The sequence below is a fragment of the Bos mutus genome, chromosome 5 (genome assembly GCF_027580195.1).
Source record: "Bos mutus isolate GX-2022 chromosome 5, NWIPB_WYAK_1.1, whole genome shotgun sequence".
NCBI classification, from domain to species: Eukaryota; Metazoa; Chordata; class Mammalia; order Artiodactyla; family Bovidae; genus Bos; species Bos mutus.
The window spans coordinates 77,474,025-77,498,444 of record NC_091621.1 but is presented as its reverse complement, the minus strand read 5'-3'; the positions used below and the strand labels follow the sequence as shown (position 1 = coordinate 77,498,444).

Sequence of the window (24,420 nt, the reverse complement as noted above, 5' to 3'; positions counted from 1 at the left end):
TTGTGAGCACAGTTACACAGAAACAACATCAAGTTTGCCTTATAAAAGTTGATTTTCACAAGCATTTAAACCATTTGTATGCCTGGTTTATCCAGTACATTGACCAGGTCTCATTTTTATTCAAATATTTTTTAATATATTTAAAAAGCTTTTTTTATTTGGAGGTTAATTGCTTTACAATGTTGTGTTTCTGCTGAACACACCAACATGAATCAGCTATAAATATACCTATATCCCCTCCCTCTGATATTCAGTTATGAATGAAAACAGGAGGCAGTTCACTTGCCCCAGTGGCAGCGGTTTGGAGACTATGTTCCTGGCCTTCCTTCCTCACAGTCTCACGTTTACGTTGTAGGTCGACCTTGACTGCAGTCAGAAGGTTGTCGTGTATGATCAGAGCTCCCAGGATGTGGCCTCTCTGGCTTCCGACTGTTTTCTCACTGTCCTCCTGGGTAAACTGGAGAAGAGCTTCAGCTCTGTGCACCTGCTTGCAGGTAAGGCTTGGGGTAGGAGTGAGAAGACTCAGGATCTCATGAATCCTGTAAGCGGGCAGGATTCCACAGTGAGCTCAAAGCTCTGCCCTTGATGGATGAAGCTTTGAGGTCATCATATTGAATAATTTATTTGTAGCTTTTGACTGATGAGACTGTTCTGCCTAACAGGAATACGGTTGTTCTTCCCCATTGGCCAGTGTATTTTTGATTTTGCTCAAATGCCTCTTCATTTGGTATTTATTAGCCGGAAAGCCACGTAGATCTGTGTGCCCGTACAGATGGCTCAAAGCCAGCTGCTTCTATCTGGGACTTTTCCTTTCACCTGCAATCTGTGAACACAGCGTAATCTGCATCTCAGCTCCCACCCCAAGGCAAGAACCCGACCAGTGCTCAATGTGAACCTTGGTTAAACTGGACTCTTGGCAATAAGATCGCCTGTCCTGGACATTTTGTACAACAAGATAGGAAGAAAATGTGCGTAGAATATTTCTTCTAATAATTAGGGGGAATATTTTCAAACTAACTTACATATTTTTGTGTGGTTTGTTTTCACAACTAAGTCTCAACTTGCAAATGCTAAGCAACCAGATGACTTTATAATGTACATGGTAAAGGCTGTTTTATATCTGCCCTCAAGGAGGGTGGTGTGGGAATTCTGTCTCATTGAATTCCAAAGCCGACTGTTCATCCTTGGCTTCCCCTGTTTGGCAGATGGTCCTAAAGCCCTTCCACTCGCATGGTCTCCCAGAGCGGGGAATACAGTTTGACAGTGCGTGGTAACCTCTGCCACAAAGCTGCTGTGTGTACAGTGGGTTCTACCACGGTGATGGGCAAGCGTACCTTCAAAAATCTGACCCAAGGAAAACGAAATATTGACAGAAACGATCACTTTCACACCTTTTGTCTTTTGTTGGAAGGAGGTTCCGTTGACCTTGATCATGTTGGCAATTATGTGTTAGACATACAGGTATTTCAGTTGTCAGAGGAATCATCAGTTACAGGTGTGTTATCACTTTTAAACTCTCTGAAGGCTTAAATAAGATTTCTGTGTCTCCAGTTCCCTCTTACCAGCTTTTGCTGCTGTTCTTAAGAACAAGCGTAGTTTACCTGTCACTTTCAGGTCATCTGTTGCCATGTGTTTCCTCTGTGCTGTGGTTCTTTCCTTAAGTGAAGCCAGCGTGTCTCAGAATGTAGCTCTCAGAACTCTGTAGTGGAGAATTCATAGCACTATGAATGGTAGGCGTGCTCTTTTACTGGGAGTGTAATTGTGTTAAATCTGACAACTGTTACTTGTTGTTCAGTCACTAAGTCATGTCTGACTCTGTAGCCCCCATGAACTGCAGCACACCAGGCTTCTGTGTCCTTCACTATCTCCCACAGTTTGCACAAACTCATGTCCATTGAGTCAGTGATGCCATCCAACCATCTCATTCTCTGTTGCCCCTTCTCCTCCTGCCTTCAGTCTTTCCCAGCATCAGGGTTTTTTCCAGTGAGTCGGCTCTTCACATCAAGTGGCCAAATTATTGGAGCTTCAGTACTCTTGCTTGGAAAATCCCATGGACAGAGGAGCTGTTAGGCTGCAGTGCATGGGGTCGCTAAGAGTGGGACACGACTGAGGGACTTCACTTTCACTTTTCATCTTCATGCATTGGAGAAGGAAATGGCAACCCACTCCAGTGTTCTTGCCTGGAGAATCCCAGGGATGGGGGAGCCTAGTGGGCTGCCGTCTATGGGGTCGCACAGAGTCGGACACGGCTGAAGCGACTTAGCAGCAGCAGCAGCAACTTAAGCATCAGTCCTTCCAGTGACTATTCAGGGTTGATTTCCTTTAGGATTGACTGGTTTGATCTCCTTGCTGTCCAAGGGACTCTCAAGAGTCTTCTCTAGCACCACAGTTGGAAAGCATCAGTTCTTCAGCGCTCAGCCTTCTTACTGTTATAGAGTTCCACTGACCTCAGTTGCTGAGTTTAGGACTGCAGTTCATGCTTCCTGGGGCCACTATGTGGGACTTTACCTCGGAATCATATCGTCAGTACCAAGGTTTTTCTTAACCAGGGCACACCTGAAAAGTGATTATCCCACCTGGCTCTTGTTTCAGATGTTTTTCCCTGCGGGCCTCTGACCTGAAAACTTGGCTGGGCAGATGCTCCTGGAGGAATGAGCTCATGTCAAGTTTTAGTTACTCCAGTAACTTCCTCCCCTTTCTCCAGGAATATGCCCTTGTTACCTGGAAGGTTCTTATGAGCCACGTTCTTACCAGCTTTGGGAGGGGCATTTGTTGGAAAGCAGGAAGTGAAAGGACTCATTCTGATCATCTAGATCAGCCCTAGGGACCTGTGGGCCTGTGCTGGGTCAGAACCCTCAGCATCTCCCCTTTGCACAGGAGATGTGTCCTGGGCCTAAACGGAGGCTCACTGAGGCAGCTTCAGGAACCACGCATGTGTATCTCCATGTCACCATCCACACCCCAGAATCCGGTATTTATCCTAGCTTCAAAGGTGGCTTCAAGGACTGAATGGCCTTGTCTGGGAGTTTCTGAGCAGCCAGATTTCTTAGGACACCTCAGAGAGGGTTCTGGATGATTAAAGGCCTCCCCAGCCATCCAAAAGCCTGGACATTCTCTTGGTTAGTGCATCTGTTCCTCAGAGTAGACAGAAGAATGTAGTTAGTGGAAGAGTGGTGGGGAAGGCAGGGCTGTCAGTTCTTGGCTCATTTTTTTTTTTTTTTTGCCAAGGTCCAGATGGTCAGAGGACATCCCAGGGGTATGGGGTAGAAGGACACATCGACACATGTTTCTTAAATAATTTTGTTTGGAAGGGAAATAACTGACAAGCACACTAGTGTCCCACAGGTGCTGCGGGAAATGACAGGGTCGCTGGAGACAGCTCTCACTACAGACTGCCCCGTGGTGCTTTCAGCAGTTAGATACGCTCGTTGGCTCCATGGCGATTTGATAATGGAAAGACAAAGTGGCTTCTTGTAGTAATCTCTCCATCATGTTAGAGCTTTTAGCTATTCTGAGATTGTTCAGAAAGAAAGTATCAGACCCGTGAGATGGCTTTTTATAGTCATTATATGTGAGGGGAGGAATTGTGGCCATTCACGATTGCTCCATTCTCCTTTTTGGGGCCACCTTACCCAGAGAGTCATGACTCTGGAGAAAGGGAACAAGAGGACCGCCCCAAGGAGCTGGTAGAAGTATCTTAACAAGCTCTTTCCCTCAAGCAAGAGGAGACCCAGACTTACCTATGGGACCTAGTTACATGGACATTAACAGTGAGGGCTTCCTGATGGTGGAAGCTGTACTGGAGCTCTGGGCTTAATTTTTCCGGATGGAACAGCAGGTCTGGCCCTGGGATGGGCTAGCTTGGTAAACTTTAGCTTCTCTGCCAGGGAAAGGGGTTCTGTTAAGCCACTTTGACAGCTGATTATCAGTAAGACTTTCCAATCCTGAAACTTTGACCTGATTCTGCAACGAACTCAGCCTGTATTGACTACATCTGTGGGCCTGATTGGCCAGGGACCTTGACCCTGGCCTGATCAACTTTCCCTCTTCTTAAGCCCAGCCAGTATTCTAAACCAAGTGATTAATATTTGATAGACATCCGCCATATGCACATCTTTGATTATTATCTTAAAATCTCATTTAAACCTGTGTTGTCTTTTTCATTTGTTAGCCTAACTCCCCTACCGGATTCTCTTTTTCAAGCTAAGGACCTTTCCTTGTTCATCTTGTGTTCCCCACAAGGCTAAGCACTTTTTCAGTTTTCAATAAATATCTGATATATAAATTATCTCACAGCTCACAGGTAGGTTTAGACTGTTTGTATTCCATACGACTTATTTTTTTAGTTTAGAATAAGTGATTATGTTAAACAATGATGAAACTAATCAGAAAGTGTAGCAAGAACTTGAAGTATTTTGAAATAAATGATAGGCAAGTTACCTTCGTTCAGGTAAAGTAAAAATATAGCTTCCCTGGTGGTCCAGTAGTTAAGAGTCCGCCTGCCAACACAGGAGACACAGGTTTGATCCCTTACCCGAGAAGATCCCATTTGCCACAGGGCAGCTAAACCCACATGCCACAACTATTGAGCCTGTGCTCTAGAGTCCACATGCTTCAGCTACCGAAGTCTGTGCACCCTGGAGCCCATGCTTCACAACAAAAGAAGCCACAGCAATGAGAAGCCCGCACGCCGCAACTGTCTGCAAGTAGAGAAAGCCCTCGTGCAGTAACAGAGACTCAGTGTAGCCAAGTAATAATTAATAAATAAGTCTTTTAAGAAATACACAGCTGTTATGGGAAAGGTATCTAATACAAAAGTGTTTCCATCGTTTAAGTAGATTTCAGCATGGCTTTAAGTTCTAAGGAAAACCCTGGTACAATTAAGCAGTGCTTAAATACTGAACTGTGGCAAGGAACTGACAGCTCTAGAAGACCTAACGCCACTCACAGGAAGAGACACAGCCTCGGATCCACATGAATTGAGGCCGGTTGAAGCAAATGTTTATATTAAGTCAGTTCATTATTTAGCCACTAGTAAGTTTGCCAGTGGGCTTCCCTGGTGGCTCGGTGGTAAAGAATCCACCTGCCAATGCAGGAGACATGGGTTCAATCCCTGGGTTGGGAGGATCCCTTGGAGAAGGAATAGCAACCCACTCCAGTACTCTTGACTGGGAAATCCATGGACAGAGGAGCCTGGCTGGCTACAGCCCATGAGGTTGCAAAAGAGTCAGACACAACTTGGTGACTAAACAACAACAAAGTCTTCCAGTAACCAAGCCAGCTTAAACCATAGCATTGTTTCACCTCTCAGAGGATTAAAGCATTTTACTGTGAGTTGTAGCCTCATCTTAGCCAAAAAGAATGAACTTGGATCCCTTTGGAAAGTTCTCCCTCATCATTGATGGGTATAAACAGTTGCCAATATTGACTTATTGATCAACTTTTTTGGTCTTGTTAACTTCCAGGAAACTCTCTAAAAGCTAATCTTGTTTCTTGGCCTTTAATTATTCATCATATTACTTAATTCTACTTACCTTTGTCTATTATATTTCTAAGGGTGGCAGATTGAAAATAAATATATTAGGGAAAAAAAGAAAAGCCTCTGAATTTGGACATTTTTGTGTGTGCTAACATAATGGAGAATAAATGGGTTAATTTACTAGAAATAAAGATCAACCTATAGATAAAAATGCTCTTCTATTATTTCCTTCTCTTTCTTTGTTGTTGTAACTCTGGGTAAAAGCAAAAGGGACCCACAGCAGTTGGCTAATTCTCCAGCACTCATTTCTTCCCCTCCTCCCCCCAAACTTTAAACTTTGAATTTTTGTATTAGGGTATAACTGATTACAATGTTGTGGTAGTTTCAGGTGAACAGTGAAGGGACTCAGCCATACATATACATGTATCCATTCTCCCCCAATGGAGAAGGGAATGGCAACCCACTCCAGTACTCTTGCCTGGAGAATTCCATGGACAGAGGAGCCTGTACAGTCCATGGGGTCGCAAAGAGTCAGACACGACTGAGCGACACACACACACTCTCCCCTAAACCCCCTCCCATCTATGCTGCCCCATAACGTTGAACAGAGGTCCATGCAGCCCTCATTTCTGTCCTGTGATGAGGCACAGCATAGTCTTGAAGCAAAAAACCCTGAAGTTGAATCACAGATCTCAGCCCTTTCATTTATAAATGAGGAGTGACTCTCCCTGAGCTTCTCAGGTGGTGCTAGAAGTAAAGAATCTGCCTGCCAATGCAGGAGATTCGAGTTCGATCCCTAAGTCAGGAAGACCCCCTGGAGAAGGGAATGGCAACCCACTCCAGTATTCTTGCCTGGAGACTTCCATGGACAGAGGAGCCTGGTGGGCTACAGTCCCTTGGTTTGCAAAAGAGTCAGACACAATGGAGCAACTAACACTACTAATGACTCTCTCCAGCTCTCCCCAAGCTCAGTGTGCCCAGTCTTCTGGAATTCCTTGAGGAGGTTGGACTGAGAATCAGGGGTGCCCACTTCAGGTCAAGTCTGTGCTTTCTTTTCGTGGTAGCCCTCTCTCAGCCTCTTTGTGGACTTCAGAGTCATATTCAGAAGCAACATATAAAAATATACTGTATATAACATTTTTAAGCATTACTTTTTTTCAGTTAGGGGGAATCATCAAATAAAAGTCTATTCTGTTCTGAGCTGAATTATAACTCTGGGTAACGATAGAAGATACTCACCATGGAGGTCAGTGTCAGGTGCGGTGCTAAGGGTTCTTGGAGACATTTCGTCTCTGAACACAGTTAAGGTCTTCGATGAATGTCTGCTAAAGGCTAAGTATGTATTTCTTTGGTCCGATTCAGAGTTGCTAGTGTGGTTGGAGAAGGCAATAGCAACCCACTCCAGTACCCTTGCCTAGAAAATCCCATGGACTGAGGGGCCTGGTAGGCTGCAGTCCATGGGGTCGCTAGGAGTCAGACGCAACTGAGCGACTTCACTTTCACTTTTGACTTTCCTGCATTGGAGAAGGAAATGGCAACCCACTCCAGTGTTCTTGCCTGGAGAATCCCAGGGACAGGGGAGCCTGGTGGGCTGCCGTCTATGGGGTCGCACAGAGTTGGACACGACTGAAGCGACTTAGCAGCAGTAGCAGCAACAGTGTGGTTAGAGCTGGGAGCGAATAAAAATGTGCTTGACTCTTCATTCACTTCCACTTTAACAGGAATCTAGACTCAGTCAGCAGTTCTGTGTACAAAATGTGCAGCTTTCTACGGCCATACCACTCTGAACATGTCCGATCTCGTCTGATTTGGGAAGCCAAGCAGGGTTGGGTTGATGGGAGAAATGTGCCGCTTTGGTTCCGTGGCACCGGTTGCCATCCTTCCACGTGGAAGCAGGGCAGGGACTGAGCCTCCCACTCACACATTTGCTGCGTGTGCTGTTGCCACCATCTGTTGTCACATCCCACGTGGCGTTTCTTCTGTCCCCGTGTCTAGGGAGGGGAAGTCTTCAATCATTGCATTTTAGATCCTGCAGTAGCTGGTGAAACAGATTGGTGTTAATGGGTTCAAGTCAAAGTACCGCAGTTAGTCAGGAATTGGCTCTTCTCACATTTAAAAAGCCGCGGTGACCAAGAGCCACTGAAAACAGACTAAAACTCGGTGCCGTTTCGCCCTGGTTGCCATGTATTTGCTGGCTCCGCTTCTCAGTTTGCATGCGATTATCCAGACTGGATCCCGTTTTCTCCGGTTGCTACCTGCCGCTATGGTAACAAGACAGCTGTGTCACTCACTAAGTGACCCGGACCTCAGACGTCTTGCCCGAGACTGCTTCTGTTCAACAGCTGGACTGCAGACCATGCTAGAGATGGTTCTTCACCGTGATACCATGCACAAGCCACCCAGAGGCCCCGTGGTGACATCAGTCTTCCTCTGACCCGATCATGTCATTTATGTCCTATCCATTCAGCCGGCCTCTGAGTGTCCGAGGGCTTCCGCCCGGGGGACAGGGTACTGGGAAAGCACCCGGCTCACCCCTGCACCTAAGAACACAGAGTTAATTTGGAGTCCCACATTTGAAGTGGATGAAACAGAGGTACAGTTGACAGCGCGCCAGGTGGTGAAGGACGTGACTGGGTGTTGTCTGCCAGGCTTGAGGAAGAGTTGGTGACAGTGGTGGAATTTTGATCAGACCTTGAAAGATGAGTAAGATTTGGGGGTGGGGGGACGGTCCTCGGTGGACTAACTGAAAGGAAGGGAAACGTGATTACAGATATTATGAGTGAACATTGGTTTTAGGAGTAGTGAGGAGACAGAATAGACTTTTTGTGACGGGGAGGAAGGGGAATTGAGTGGAAATACAGTCAGGCTGGGGTGGCCTGGGATGCCTTGGAGACTCGGTGACACCTGTTACCTCTCGGCCACCAGAGCTTTCTTCTGGCCTCTTTGCTCTGTGCTTCTGCTACCAACTCCAGCCAACACCAGCCCTCCAGACCTGCCCAGGGACCTCCTCACTGCTCACACACCCTGTCCACACTCTCCCCACCCCATTACTCACGTCTCTCTTTTATATTTTTAATGTACCCTGGTTTTATCACCCCCTGCTTTAATGCGCATCAGCACTTTGGGGGTAAATTCCATAATCTTTCCCTGACTCTGAGGCCCTGCTGTGGCAGCTTCTGCCCGCCTTCACACCTTCGTCGCAGGCCCTTGTCCGTCCTCAGGTTGCTCTGTGTGTGTATTGTAGCTCTTTGGTCTCAGGTGCCCTAGCCCTGCAGCCCTGAGGCGCCCTCCTCTGCCCTCATGTGTCCCCCTCTCCCCCACATCTGGGTCAATCTCGCACTTGACTCACGGCAGCCCTCCAGCCTCCCCTGGTCCCCAGATAGAGGTGCGTGTCCTCCGTCACACACACTCCTCTGGCCACACACCGTAGTCAGCTAATTGCTCATCTAATTGTTTGGCTGAAGTTTGTCCCGCTAAAGTGTCCATTCCAGAGATGGCCCCTGTCATAGTCACCAGGGTCCCGTCAACCCAGTCCCGAGTCCAGCTCCTGGCAGGCGTTCAGGGCACGTCTCTCAACCACGTGCAGATGCCACCAGATGCCTCTGGTGTTGTCTGGTGACAGTCGGGGCCCCCTTCCTTCCCTGATGCTCCACCACGTCCTTGGGGAGGCGGCACACTTAGCCCTAGAGGAGGCCAGCTGCTAGGGTGGACATAGCAAAGCGGGCGCACGGGAGGGCTGTTCAGGGTGGGTGTGGGTTAGAAGCCTGAGCTTCACGGGGGAAAGGCCATCTGGGCTCCGAGGAGCCCTTCTCTGGAGACCAGACTACTTTTCCCTTTTCCCGTTGACTCAGAGCATTGTCTCCTAATGGGGGTGAGGGGTCTCAGGAGGCCCTGCCTGCTGGTGGTCACCCTGGGCACAGACAGCAGCCACTTCGTCTTCAGCCGGGTCAGTCTGTCGTTGGTCCAGCTCATCTCCTGAGGGCTGTAGCCCCTGGTCCCCTGATCCCTGGAGGTCAGCCCGGGGTCTGGAGGCCTGAGCCTGTCTCTTGGGGGAAGTTCCCTAGACACGACAGAAGCACCTGAGGACTCACTGGGGATTCTGGATGAGGCAGGCAGCATTTACCAGGTCGCCCTTCTGTTTTTTTTAACATCAGAGAAATGTTCTGCTTGTTCTCAGCTGCCTCACTCACCCTGAGGGTCCTCTGGGGCCTCGGAGGAGGAGTAGGAAGAGGTTCTGGCTCCCACCCAGGCCCACAGAGCTCTCAGCACTGAGTGGAATCAGGAAATCTTTTGAACACCAAGCATACACAAGATTTATGTCCATCAACAGCTATTCATTGTAACAAGAAAGGATTCAGTAAACATTTAGTTACATGCTAAGCACTATGCTAAATGCGGAGATGATTGCAAACAAGCGTGAGACACAGTTCTTACACACAGTTCACAGCATGTTATAGCTGGAGAGATAGGTCAGCACAAACACGGAATGAGAATTCACAGTGACCAGGTCAGTGGAAAATACTGCCATGTGATGGCTGTATATACATTCATATATATATGTATGTATGTGCTTCCCAGTGGTAACAAATCTGCCTGCCAAGCAGAAGAGCAAGTTTAATCCTTAGGTCAGGAATTCCCTGGAGGAAGGCATGGCCACCCACTCCAATATTTTTGCCTGGAGAATCCCATGGATAGAGGAGCCTGGTGGGCTACAGTCCATGGGATCTCGAAGGAGTCGGATATGACTGAGCGACTAAACAACAACAAACAATGTATATGTGTATTTTTGGTCACACTGCACGGCTTGTGGGGTCTTAGATCCCTGATCAGGGATGGAACCTGTGCTCCCTGAGGTGGAAGCATGGGGCTGTAACCCCCGGTTTGTCAGGGTAGTACTGTGGCTGTGTATTTTATAGAAGTTCTAAGTTGGCCAGACCATATTTAGATACACTGGTCAGGGAAGATTGTTTGTTTGTTTTTTAATACAGCAGAATTTTAAGAACGCAATAGAGTACTAGAATTGAAACTAGAGAGCAGCTCCATGGTAAGAGAGGATTGTATCATGAAACTTGTTTTGGTGGTGAGTGAATGTGGGTGATGACAAGGTAAAATGTATATTCTATTGGTCACGGTAAGAAAACCATGGCATATGCAGCTGGAGAAGAGCTGTGATCCATGCTTGCCTCTGGTTCATAAGGTCTGAATAGCCAGAGGCTGGTGATGAGACCACACAGGTGTGTTGCGAAAACAGGAAGACGAGTGGACCTGTGATGTGGTGGGCGGAGTAGGGACAGTGAGGGTGGACAGTAGAGTGGGGTCAGAGGATGAAGGAGCTTGAGTGGCTAACCAGGAATTTTGGGTTGTATTCTATGGGCATTTGGGAGCACAGGTTACATCAAAACTATCTTAGGAGCTTAATCGGGCGACAGAGTGGAAGCCAGTTGGGGAAAGGACAGGCGGATCAAAGAGAAGTGTTCCTGAGTTTATCCAGTGATGCAGCTCAGAGCTCATGGACAGGGGTGTGGTGGGGGAGAAGGGGAGGCAGGGACAGACAGACAGACGTCGCAAAGGCAAATTCGAGTGTTGCCATGCCAGGAGGATGCTGCTAAGGCGACTGGAAGAACGGGGCCGACAGGTACAGGGATAGGGAGTGAAAGAGAACGAGATATTGGCTTGGAATTTATTTTTTAAATGTCAATAAGTCTTTCAAGTGCAAATGCCCAAAAGAGGGTTGAAAATGTTAGATTGGAATTTGGGCCCTCAAGTTCCCAAATGCAACCTTGGAAGTCTTGACTTCAGGTGAACTAGAGCATGGCCCATTTGGTAAGGAATCCGTCTGCAATGCAGGAGACCCAGATTCGATCCCTGGGTCGAGAAAATCCCCTGGAGAAGGAAATAGCAACCCACTCCAGTATTCTGGCCTGGAGAATCCCAGGGACAGGAACCTGGCAGGCTACAGTCCATGGGTTCGCAGAGAGTCAGACACAGCTGAGTGACTAAACCACCACCACCACCAGAGCAAAGGTGGTCTCCTGAACCACCTCAGAGGCCTACATCCTGCCTCCTCAGGAAGCCCCCGGCTGCTGTTCGCTCAGCTGTGTCCTCAAGTCACCGGAGGACCCAGCGGGTGGCCTCTTTGACCCTCTCTCCTGCTTACAGTGCTCACTGCCTTCACTCAGCCAAGGGTGAGTTCTGGCTATAGTTCCTTTTGATTGGTTGTTCTCACCATACTCTTCAGAACAACCTTTGTGTGAAGGGATTTATGAAGAGCCTGTCTAGCTCTGTGTGTGTGTGTTTTAAGAGAAAGAGTCTCTGGGCATCGCTGCTGCTGCTGCTAAGTCACTTCAGTCCTGTCCGACTCTGTGTGACCCCATAGATGGCAGCCCACCAGGATCCCGCGTCCCTGGGATTCTCCAGGCAAGAACACTGGAGTGGGTTGCCATTTCCTTCTCCAATGCATGAAAGTGAAAAGTGAAAGTTAAGTCGCTCAGTCATGTCCGACCCTCAGTGACCCCATGGACTGCAGCCTACCAGGCTCCTCCGTCCATGGGATTTTCCAGGCAGGAGTACTGGAGTGGGGTGCCCTTGCCTTCTCTGCTGGGCATCATTACGTATTACCAATTTGAAAGCCCAGGGACTTCCCTGGTGGTCCAGTGATTAAGATTCTGCGCATCCAATACAGAGGGTGCAGGTTCAAGCCCTGGTCTGGGAACTAAGATACCACATGCTGCTTTGCATGGCCAAAAAATAAATAATAACTTTAAAAACATCAGTAAAAGAGTTAAAAAAAAATGTCAGTCAACATCTTCTGAGAACTCTTTTACTAAACAACACTTCAGGATTTTGCCAGTTGAATCGATCTAGATAACACTATCTTGAGGAATGTAAAATTTAGAAATTATGAGTCAAAGAACTCTGATAAGTTACATTCTTTTAGTATTTAGTGATTTTTTTTATGCTAGTATTTTGAAAAACTTTAATTCGTTTATTGTGTTGGGTAACGATGTTAATCCAAAACTTCGCTGGAATGTCCCATCCCTGCCGTGCCAGGTGATTGGTGGCTTTGTACAGAGGGAGCTTGTTGGAAGTGTCATTTATGGGGCAGGTTTCATGAGATGGAGGCTTCTTCTCAGGCTTCCTGGAGGGAGGGTCTTCACAGAAATGCATGTCTGTCCCTTCCTCTCGAGGGAGTGGAGGGGTGGAATAAGAGTTTAAAATGAATCCCAAATGCTCCACGTCATTTGGGATTTTTTTTTCTCTTCTGTGCTGCTCAGCAGACAGTTAACTAGGTAGGACATAGTTGCTGCTGATGCTGCTAAGAAAAGTGTGCTGGGCTCTCAGCCCTCCTGTGTGGCTGGGCTTCCCTACACCAACCTTTGTACACTGGAAAACACTGGAAAAGTACAGTTACTTTTGTTTTTTTTTGCTCACGCAGCTTAGTTCCCTAACCAGGGATCAAACCCATGCCCTCTCCAGTGGAAGCCCAGAGTCCTAACTACTGGACCACCAGGGTATTCCCACAGTTACATATTTTTGCTTGCTTTCTTTGCAGGTGTATAATTACATTGCGTTTCTTCTTTTTCGGAGAAGGCAGTGGCACCCCACTCCAGTACTCTTGCCTGGAAAATCCCATGGACGGAGGAGCCTGGTAGGCTGCAGTCCATGGGGTCGCTAGGAGTCAGATGTGACTGAGCGACTTAACTTTCACTTTTCACTTTCATGCATTGGAGAAGGAAATGGCAACCCACTCCAGTGTTCTTGCCTGGAGAATCCCAGGGACAGGGGAGCCTGGTGGGCTGCCATCTCTGGGGTCGCAGAGTCGGACACGACTGAAGCGACTTAGCAGCAGCAGCAGTTTCAACTCTCCATATATACTGTCTGCAGACCCCAGAAGAATTGTGACCATGCTTGAATATTTTTAAATGGTTAGAGAATAAAGTTGGCTGAATCAGACACTTCAGACTAAAAGTGCAAAGTAATTATTCTTAAGAGCAGTTAACGTGCTGGGTCGGCCAAAAACGTCATTTGGGTTTTTCCATGACAGTGTACAGAAAAGCCTGAACAAACGTTTTGGCCAACCCAGTACTTCCAAGATACACATCTCAACGTTTCAGTGTTTGATATTAGGGTTGTCTCCTTTGTGCAGTAGCAAAGCCCATATTTTACTTTCAGTATGGAAAGAGCTGTTCTATACAGACACAGGAATGCTCCATTTCAGTCCTTCACATACATTCTAGAATAAGTAGATGAATGGGTCATATTTATGTCACAGAAAAGGGGACTTTGTTTTACAGAAGGATTGAACTACATGAAAACTATATTGAAAAACTATGAGACTATGTAAACTGTGAAAATGATTTAATGAGTGGAAGTTAAATTTGCATGTGAATTTTTAGAAGAATGTGTTTCATGACGTGGAGTTTTGTGTAAACAGATTTCTGTACATAGCCATGGACTCTATCCCCAGTGTGGGAAGGGGTTGCCTTGAATCCCGCTTCACAGTTGGGCAGCTGTCAGAAGGTTAAGAATCTGCCTGCAGTGCAGGAGCTGCAGGAGATACAGGTTCGATCCCTGGGTCAGGAAGATCCCTTGTAGGAGGGCATGGCAACCCACTCCAGTATTCTTGCCTGGAGAAGCCCACGGACAGAGGAGCCTGGTGGGCAATAGTCCACGGGGTCTCAAGGAGTCAGACACAACTGGAGTGACTTAGTGCATACACAGCTGATAAAGCTCTTAGACCTGCTGCCTGTTTGAACTGAAGCATAAGTGAGCAGCCTTCTATTTCTTCCTGCAGTGAAATGTCTTCAGAATCATGGAGTTGATGTTTATCTCTGGTTTGACTTCAAGGATAGGGATACATTTTTAGAACTTGAATCTGAAAATTAACATCACTTATCTGTAGTACAGTGCTACTTTTGTTGATTATGGAAATATACTTTTAAGAAACACCGCTGTGGTTTATAACTGCCAGGGTCAGAAGGAAGAGAAAGATGACCAGTTAGAATTGTTTAGTGGTGTTTCTTTATGTATATTTTCTTTTACTTGGCAGTTTTTCTCCCTATGAAAATGGGATAGTAGTTAACTGGCTCTTACAGAAGATTATATTTATGGTTGGAATTATGAAGGAGGTGTTTTTAAGAAGCGTTTTCTTGGCTGAGCGAGAAGAAAGCAACATACAAATCATGAATGCCTTTAAGCTGTACCAAATGTTTTCTCTTTCCAAAGTGATATGTATGTTTTTATTTATAAACATGCATTCTCTGGTGAATCAGTGGACATCAGACAGAATATGGATTTTTAACATTGCAGTCTCTTTGGCTGTCTATCCAGAGCTGTAGAGGCCAGTGATGTCTGTATGTCTGTCTGCTGGTCTCCCTATCGCCATTACAGGCCAGGGTGTCTGCATATTTGTTTTCCTTCCTCTTAAAAACAAGCATTCCTAGCACAAGAGGCCCTAGTGGGTGCAATGTTCCGAGATTCAGGTCTGTCTTAGGGAAGAACATATGGGTTGTCTGACTCTGTTTTCTCCATTCCTAGACGATAAGCAGCATAAAATCCAAAGATGGGAGAAATTTGGCCAGATTGGACGGTTGACTCAAATCTTTGACAACTTTAAAAATTATTCTAAAACTGTTTTCAAGAGCGTGACAGCTTTCCAGTGCTGCTCTTACAGTAAACAAAGGGATCCTGAGCCAACACCGTGCCTTCTTGTCGTAATAGACTCTAACTTGGGATCCGGGGACCACAGAGCCAGGAGCGAGGGCCGGGACGTCTCTCTATTCTGTGTCTGTCATCCCCTTGTCACAGAAGGTTCACGTAGATGAATTGTACTGTTCTCCTTGTGTGGATCTAGTTAATAGAGGAAGAGGGACATTTTAGACATATTTCAAAACTGAGTTGCTGATGAAGCCACAGATAGTTTCTCGAGGGTTTGGGTAGATCAGGAGGTGTCTCATCTGTGATTAATTAATGAAATGAAGCCAGGGTCACTGGAGTCCAGCGATGAATGAAAGGTCAGCGAATGGAAAAAACTGTCAATAAAGGTGGATGTCAGCAGAGTGGAACATTGTCAGAGATAAAGATCAGGGGAAATGCACTCTTTGCCAAGGTAGATTCCTGTGGAAGTGACCAGGAGTCCTGGTTTGGGACATTTCAAGCCAGACTGAGCACTGATTTCAATGAAATTTGTTAAGTATTTTAAGGCTGTTTGGATTTGTGCTGCTAGAGATTAGTTGTAAACATTTGTTTAAAAAAGGTGGGGGGGTTCTGTTTGCCTTATGATGTGTTTTACCACGTGTTATTGCTGTTTTGTTTGGCTCTGGGGGGTTGTTTTGATGCTAAATAGTGGTTTGTTTTCTTTCTATTTTCTGTATTAGAGTTTTCTAGCGCCATACTCACATTTTACTTTTTTAGACCCACTGAAGTTAGAAGTGATTTAGGATAGCGTGAATGATAGAGCTGGACTTGGAACAGCCCAGGCTGGCCAGCTCTCACTTTACGATTGTTGGTGACTCTGTCCCCTCTGAACACAGTTTGATGGAGGGAATGGGCTGAAAGTCACCAAGACGCAGCCACAACCTCACCACCAGTTCACAGACTGCGATCGTGAGCCAGCCGTGAGCCCCTAGTCCATCCTGTTTTGTTACTGGACGCATGTGACTCTAGCTTACAGAGTTCTTGTGTCTCTGGTCAGGTCTCCTTCTCTTTTCTCTGCCTCATCAACGCTTCTGAACCATGTGGCTTAGGGGGAAGCAAGGCTCTTCTGTCTGTTGGGGAGAGGCCATGGCCATTTCCAGCCTAGTGGAATAAGGCTAAAATGAGGGCAGGACCCCAGAGATGTCAGCAGACACGTTGCCCGCATTCTAGGCAACATGGCACGTAATTCCGTGGCATTTTAGAAATGTGGTCTAATGTACCCATTGAGAGTACAGTCTGAAGCTGGGCTGCCAGGGCTCACATCCCAGCCCTGTTGGTTATCAGTCTGTGCCTTTCTGAACCTCAGTTTCCTTATCTCTGAAATGGGAACAACCCAGGCACCTCCTTCAAGGTGTTGTAACGATCAAACAAAACTTGTAAAGTGCTTAGAGCAATGCTTGTCACATAGTACATGTTCAGTAACTGTAGGATGACTTGACTTATTTGTAAATATGATGACTTATAAGTTTAAAATGGAATTGCTTGGATGGTCCAGTTTTTCTGTTTTCTGAGAACATTTCCTAGACTCCCGTTTTGTTGGATTTAAATGAGAGAGACCAACCCCTGAACTATTTTGAAGCCAGAATAGGAAAAAAAAATATGACAGCAGTTTCTTAGAGAAACACCGGAACCACAAAAGTTACTGGAAGTTAAAATTTAAACCCATTCAATTAAATTGTAATCAGAATTGCGGCTGTCAGTTGCTGTGTTGGGTAAGCAAGCGTAAGATAGGCCAAGAATGTTCAGATTCTTTAATGTTTGTTTTTATAAGAATTACTTGAGGGGAAAAAAACTCACCTTAAATGATTGTATTATGCCATTAAGAGACTGAAAAGGACAAAACATTAATAGAAGCAAAATTATAAATTCTGAATCATGACAGGCATATACATATGCTTGTATTAAAGGGAAAAAAGTGGACATGTTAGTTGCTCAAGTCATGTCCAACTCTTTGTGACCCTATGGACTGTAGCCCACCAGGCTCCCCTGTCCATGAGATTCTCCAGGCAGGAATACTGGAATGGGTAGTCATTCTCTCCTCCAGGGGATCTTCCGGACCTGGAGGTGGAACCTGGGTCTCCAGCATTGCAAGCAGATTCTTTGCCATCTTAGCCACCAGGAAATGCCTGTATTAACTGATCCCTTTTTGAGATAGCTGGTGGGTTATACTTTAAGCGTGGAAATTCTGACAATTTACTCTATTTCAGTGGTTGCAACGGCCTTATCTTGATGTTTCCTTAAGTGTGAGTTCCACCAGCTATTAAAAGGTATTAGGGGGAAAATGGGAGGGGAAATTCCATGGTCAAATAAGCTTGGGACCCTTGAATTAAATGAAAGTAAACCAGTTTCCTTAGAGGTTTTCAGGCTCCTCAGAGAGCTTTTAGTATGTGAGCTGTGAGTCTCCCAGGGAGAAACGACGTGTAGCGTTTCATGTCCCAGTGTCCCGTCTGCCAGCTTCCTGTAGGAGGTCATTGCTCCAGAGCCCACTCTGGGAGATGCAGCCCTCGAGGCGCTGCTGCTTCTGTTCTGTTTCAGGTGAATCCTGCTGGGGTATAGCTGCAGACTAGCGATAGGGGAAGGCCACGGACGGGGCTGGGAACTGGATGTCTGATGCCTGTGCCCTGCGGGGCTTCCTCTGCAGGCACAAGCTCTCAGGCATCCCGACTGGCCCCATCCTCTCCGTCCTCTGACAGCTCTGTGAGGGGGTCTGATCACTGCTCCCAGTTTAGGAACAGGAAAACTAACAGCCAGAGGGCGTCATTCACTTGTGCAAACCTGACAACTAGGACGTGGTGAAGCCAGGATGTGAACTCAGTACAGGGGCCTGTGTTCTTCCCTCTGATGTTCAGTCATGTGTGTGTGTGGTTTGTATGCCCTATGTGTATATATGTGTGGTTTATATGCCCTGTGTGTGTGTGTGTGTGTGGTTTGAATGCCCTGTGTGTGTGTGTGGTTTGTACACTGTGTGTGTGTGTGTGTGTGTGGTTTGTATGCCCTGTGTGTGTGTGTGTGTGTGGTTTGTATGCCCTGTGTGTGTGTGTGTGGTTTGTATGCCCTGTGTGTGTGTGTGGTTTGTACACTGTGTGTGTGTGTGTGGTTTGTATGCCTTGTATGTTTGTGGTTTGTATGCTCTTGTGTGTATGTGTAGTTTGTATGGCCTGTGTGTGTGGTTTGTATGCCCTGTATGTGGTTTGTATGCTCTTGTGTGTATGTGGGGTTTGTATTCTGTTTGTGTGTGTGTGTGTGTGTGGTTTGTATGTCCTGTGTGTGGTTTGTATGCTCTTATGTGTATGTATAGTTCGTATGCCCTGTGTGTGTGGTTTGTATGCCCTGTGTGTATGTGTGGTTTGTATGCTGTTTGTGTGTGTGTGTGTGTGTGGTTTGTATGCCCTGTGTGTGGTTTGTATGCCCTGTGTGTGTATGTGTCTGGTTTGTATGCCCTGTGTGTGTATGTGTCTGGTTTGTATGCCCTGTGTATGTGTCTGGTTTGTATGCCCTGTGTGTGTGTGTGTGTGTGTGGTTTGTATGCCCTGTGTGTGTGGTCTGTATGCCCTGTGCGTGTATGTGTCTGGTTTGTATGCCCTGTGTGTGTACATGCCCGGGATAGGCTGGTGGTGGTGAGAGAACAGCATGTACAGTTGACAGTGAGTTTTGTGTGGCTGGAAAGATACTTGGAAAGGGCAAGACATGAAATCCTCACTCTGAGCAGGTGCAGACGCTGAGGACCCCGTTGGTTCCACAAAGGAAGTGGGGTTTCTGTAATGGAACCTCCTACTCTGTCTCCCATGTTCCCATAAGAACTTTACAAGCAAACTGCTTATGAGTAAAAACAGTCCAGACCCCTGGGTTGGAGGCTCGGGATGGACACTTACATTTTGCAAGTGGACTGGTTATTGTCACTAACTTGCTGCCATCCAGCTGGCTGCACTGTGCATGCCACGCTAAGCACAGATGATGCACACGGGTGTCCAGAGGGTCCTGCTGACACTGCCCTGAACAACACAGGGGATAAAAAAGGTGATACTCTCCTTCTGCAGGTGCGGGTGTCAGCTCCCTGCACTGGTGCAGCGGATGAGGGTGTGTTTCATATGTATCCAGAAGTGGGGGAAAGGTGTGTAGAATGTAGCTCAAGGAGATGGAGGTAAATATTTAATGAGATTTTCAGGTCCCTTTTAAGGCTTGATTAAAGAGGTAAGAGTGGGACTGCTCTATCTTCTCAACAAGTGAATTGTTTTTTAATTTAATAGTATTAAAAATGGACACACTGCTATATTTAAAATGCATCACCAACAAGGACCTACTGTATAGCACAGGGAACACTGCTCAATGTCATGTGGCAGCCTGGATGGGAGGGGAGTTTGGGGGAGAATATATACGTGTGTACATATGGCTGAGTGCCTTTGCTGGCTACCTGAAATTATCACAACGTTGTTAATCTGCTATACTCCTGTACAAAATAAAAAATTTTAAATATACACACACAGACATTCACATATTCTGAGTCTCTTTGGTTCCTGAGTTTGTACATAGTGAGGGCTGGATAGGGAGGGATTCATCTGAAAATGTATCAAAATGTATTCATTTCCTGGGTTCGGATTTGCATCACAAGGAATATTTAGATTGGAAAAACCAGTGAAGACCTTATTCATCTTTTCTCTTCCCAGAGAAGGTGAGCGTCTTCTTAGCCAGTGGGTTTCTCGTCATTAACAGTAGCAAGATTGTGACCTAATAAAGGTCATGGAATGGGTCATTATAAGGACAGGACTAGAAAAAACTGAATTCTTCTGAGTCCAGGAATCTTGCCCCAGGGCCTCCGTTTGTACCCTGAGCAGTTAGGGTCTGTCGGCTCTTGTTTATAATGAGTGCCCAGCAAAGGAACAGGAGACCCTGGAATCAACGAGTAATTATGAAACCCTCGATATAGAGAATATTTATAAGAGTAAAGGGTGTATGTGGTATCTTTGAAATTAAAAATTTATATAGTAGGAAGATCTTAAAAAGTTCATTCTGAAAGAAACTTAAGTTGATCCACTGTGTTTTGAAGAAATAACACCTGGTCTCCATTGAGGATTTGTTATAGCCCCATTTTACTTCTGTTTGGTTATGTGCTGCTTACTTTCCATCCTCTTTAAGTTACACAGAAAAGGACGGGGGACTTTCAGGGCCTGGGCGCCTTTCGAGGCCCTGCAAGCCAGGGCTGTTGCAGGCCTGTACCCCAGAGCAAGCAGCTGTAGCCAGGGATCCGTGTACGGCAGGATCCACTTGCATTTGTGGGATTTGCTTTTTCTTTTCAGACAGCTTTATTTGACTGGTTACCAGAAGGCTGATTTTCATCTCTGTGCCCAGCGTAACTTTACCATGTCTATCCTTAGGTGGGTTTGCCGAGTTCTCCCGCTGTTTCCCTGGCCTCTGTGAAGGAAAGTCCACCCTAGTCCCCACCTGCATCTCTCAGCCTTGCTTACCTGTTGCCAACATCGGGCCAACCCGAATTCTGCCCAATCTCTATCTTGGCTGCCAGCGAGATGTCCTCAACAAGGTGGGTGCTTTGAAAATATCCTTCATTGCAGGATTTCTTGACAGTAGCCGGAGAGGCACCGGTGGGCCATCCTTTCAGACACAAATGTTCTCAAAGCAACTCCCCAGCCAGCAGCCCAGCAGCCTTACCTCTTCCCCGGTGCTGTCGGCTGTGATGTTCTGTTTGCCGTCGGAGACCTAAGCCATTGTCAGATGTGCTGTTCTTACAGGTCCAAGAGAGCTGTGACAAGACAGGGATTTTCAGAAGTTTCGCCCCATTTTCTTAGATGTTCTGTTACAGTAACTGGCACACACAGGAAGGCTAATACCGTCTAGATTATTTCACACTTAGAAATGTGTGCATTTGCTGCATCAACTAGAACTCAGAGTGGCTTGGATTGAGGAAGAGTTCATGATGACTTTCCCCTTCCAGAGGGGCAGGGGAGGGGGTCAAAAGATGGTGAGGATCAGCGCTAAGAGGATGCAGTGCAGACGCCCTGCCTGAGGTTCCTTGAAGCAGTTTGGTGGAGACAGAAGAGGGAAGAACGTGAATCCTGGATGTAAAGGATGTGGGCCGTCCTGAGCCAGGTGTGCCCAACAGAGGAGCCTTGTTGATTGGCGGAGGCCGTTGTATTTAATGACACACACATAACGGCAGTAGAACTAAGGTCTGTCTGTCTCACAGTTTATATGCTCTTAACCAGTGTTGCTAGAACACAGGCCCCTAATTGCCTGGAAACTGATCTGTCTCTAAACCTCTTATTTGGTGGTGGTTTAGTCGCTAAGTCCTGTCCAACTCTTGTGATCCTATGGACTGTAGCCCGCCAGGCTCCTCTGTCCATGGAATTTTTCCAGGCAAGAATGCTGGAATGGGTTGCCATTTTGTTCTCCAGGGGAATCTTCCCAACCCAGGGATTGAACCTCTGTCTCCTACATTGCAAGCAGATTCTTTACCAACTGAGCTACCAGGGAGGCCCTAAATGTCTTATTTATACCACCTCTAATTGAAAAAGCAGTCAGAGATCTTAATTCAGCTGCTGCTGATTTACAAGTGCAGCTTTCTTATGTGAAAAGAAATTTCTCCTTGAGTAGCTGAAAGAATTGGACTGGCTATAAAAATAAACTTCCAGGTGGGCTTGCTTTAGCACGTGGAAAGCAAAAACATCCTATCATTGGGCAGGAAGGAGGCATTCTTTTCACTACTTTTTTTTTTTTGCTCTTAAAACCCCTACATCTTCAAAATTTTGCCTGGATATCGTTGTTAATACGTCTGCTCTTACTATGAGGCATTTGAAATTTGATAGTGCATAGCTGCACTGAGCCTTTCTGGTGGGGTCATGATGTCTTTGAGCATGTGATTCTTATTAGTCCTCTTTGAGAAATAAGCAAACTATGGCACAGCGTGCATGCTAAGTCACTTCAGTTGTGTCCTACTCTTTGCGGCCCCATGGTCTGTAGCCAACCAGGCTTCTCTGTCCATGGGATTCTCCCGGCAAGAATACTGGAGTGGGTTGCCATTTCCTACTCCAGGGGATCTTCCCAACCCTGCATCTCTTATGTCCAATACATTGGCAGGTTCTTTACCACTAGTGCCCCCTGGGAAGCCCTTTGTCACAGCAAGCAAAATTAATTTCCTATAGTCAGACACATCCCTAGGGCAAAGCTGGAGATGCTTTATGTAATCCTCAGATCAGAAAATAAAATAAAATGAAGTAAAATTCCTAGTTATGGATCCTGTCCAGAATTGCCCTCTGTAAAACTTCACCAGTCAGCTGGCAGGCAGGTGATTTTACAAATAATTGCATTACGGGTCATTTTTGTTACTTTCAATATTCAATGAAATGGTACCTTGATTATGCTGCGTACCTTCTCCAGGTTTAACAGATGCATCAGTTAATGGCTGAGTGAGCACCCGCAGGGTGAGAGGAGTAAAACTGGAACCTGAAGTTGAGGTGGTGGGAGGGGGAGATAGTTTTCTATTTTTAATTGGCTTCTAAATGTCTGTATGGGAAACAGGATCCACCCATTGATGCCTTGAGAGGAAATGAAGACTGGGCTTATGGAAGCTGTGGTAAACAGCTTGAACAAGGTCGTTCTGCAAGACCCTGAGAAAGTGGCCTTAGAACCTACCTACATGCAGATGTGTGAGACATAAGGGTGTTCTCTAAATGGTGAATGGAAATGCCTATGTACGTAACCTCTGGATTCATAGTTGAGAAAACTCTTGGTGCTGGAGGCGATCTTACAGACCACTTAGCCTCCTTCATTCAGTAATGAGGAAACCGCTATTCCAGAAATGTTGCACAAATTCCACACCATCACCCTGTCAATGAGTTTTAGAACCAGACTTGCCTCTCTTTCTCAGGCAGCATAAACTCACCTTCCTGCTCCACTCTCTGGTTTAAACTTTCCAGGAGAAATAGTGGCTAATTTCCAGAGCTCTCCAAAGATGGAGATTTTATCATCTTCTCTAATAGTGTATTCCTTTTTAGTCAAATTTAGAAGATGAAGTCTTTGAGAACAAACACCACAGAATCACTAATTTTATTAGTCTTCTTATTTATTTTTAACAGATTGCCACCAAAGTATCTTAAAAGCATGTCAGAAATTTTCTTAGGAGGATAATAGTGTTTAACATTTAAAATGCTAGGCTCAAAAAAAGAAAATAAAGTGCTATACTCTTTATGTTACTGCATTTAACCCTCATAATAGGATTTAGAGGCAGGTTGGCCCTGAGTTGTATGACTTGCTTACCCACAATTCTGTGACTAGAACGTCAGTGACTTCAGAGTTAGTCAGTGGCAGAGATCATTCTCAAACCTAATCTACTGTGGCTCTGAGTCCTGTGTTTATAGAACACCAGAAATCCTCATCTCCTGCAAAATGGAAATCTCCATAGCAGGCTGTTAACAAAGGACTGAGATTCTAATGGTCTATTGAATCTAATTGAAATTTGTTTCCCCTGCTTTTTCTACAGCATTGTCTATACCAGAACCATCCCACAGAAGTAGAATGCAAGCCACACATATAATCCAAAGTGTTGCAATAGCCTTTTTTTTAAGAAGTTAAAAAAAAAAAAGGTGAAACTAATTTTTTAAATATATTTATCTATTTTTTATTTTATGACCGCACCACTTGACATGCAGGATCTCAGTTCCCCCGACCAGGGGTTGAACCCATGCCCCCTGCATTGGAAGCGCAGAGTCTTAACCACGCGACCACCAGGGAAGTCCCGTGAAATCAATTTTAATAACATTTATCACCCTATATCAAGAGTATTATTTTAACCTGCAATCAATATAAAACTTACTGGCACTTTACATATTTCGTTACTAGGTCTTGGAAGCCGCGTGTGTGTGCTGTGGTCACTGCTCCTCTTGCTGTGGATGAGCCACACGTGCCAGCTTCCCCCTCAGACCGCAGGGCCATACTGTCAGCCTGTGACCGTGTTCACTTCTGTCTCAGACGTGGCTCTTCTGTAGGAGGCTGTAGGCAGGCATCGGTAGTGAAAAGAGCACCGTTCCCCTCACACGTGTGCTTTGTTCCGACACTCTCCCCTCCTCTCTGGTCTTTGTACTGGAGTTCTAACAGGAATAGCAGTTGTACTAAAGCAGTTTGCAGGTGCCCAGTTCTTATCTGACTGACTGCGCTTGGAATCAGAGTCCTGTAGTTAAAATGTTCAAGACAAAAGTTCTTGATGTTTTCTCCTCCCTTATCAGTTAAAATTCCAG

At 46.0% G+C, this 24,420-nt stretch overlaps 1 protein-coding gene across 3 annotated transcripts in view; it reads left to right on the top strand.

Moving 5' to 3' along the window:
- The window catches only part of DUSP16 (dual specificity phosphatase 16), a 93,702-nt gene that overhangs the window by 40,601 nt on the left and 28,681 nt on the right, over positions 1-24,420 (top strand). For all 3 annotated transcript variants that reach the window (XM_070371111.1, XM_070371108.1, XM_070371109.1), the window contains 2 exons: positions 356-494; positions 20,548-20,711. In XM_070371111.1, the coding sequence (XP_070227212.1) occupies positions 356-494; positions 20,548-20,711 (303 nt within the window). The remainder of the gene's footprint in view (positions 1-355; positions 495-20,547; positions 20,712-24,420) is intronic.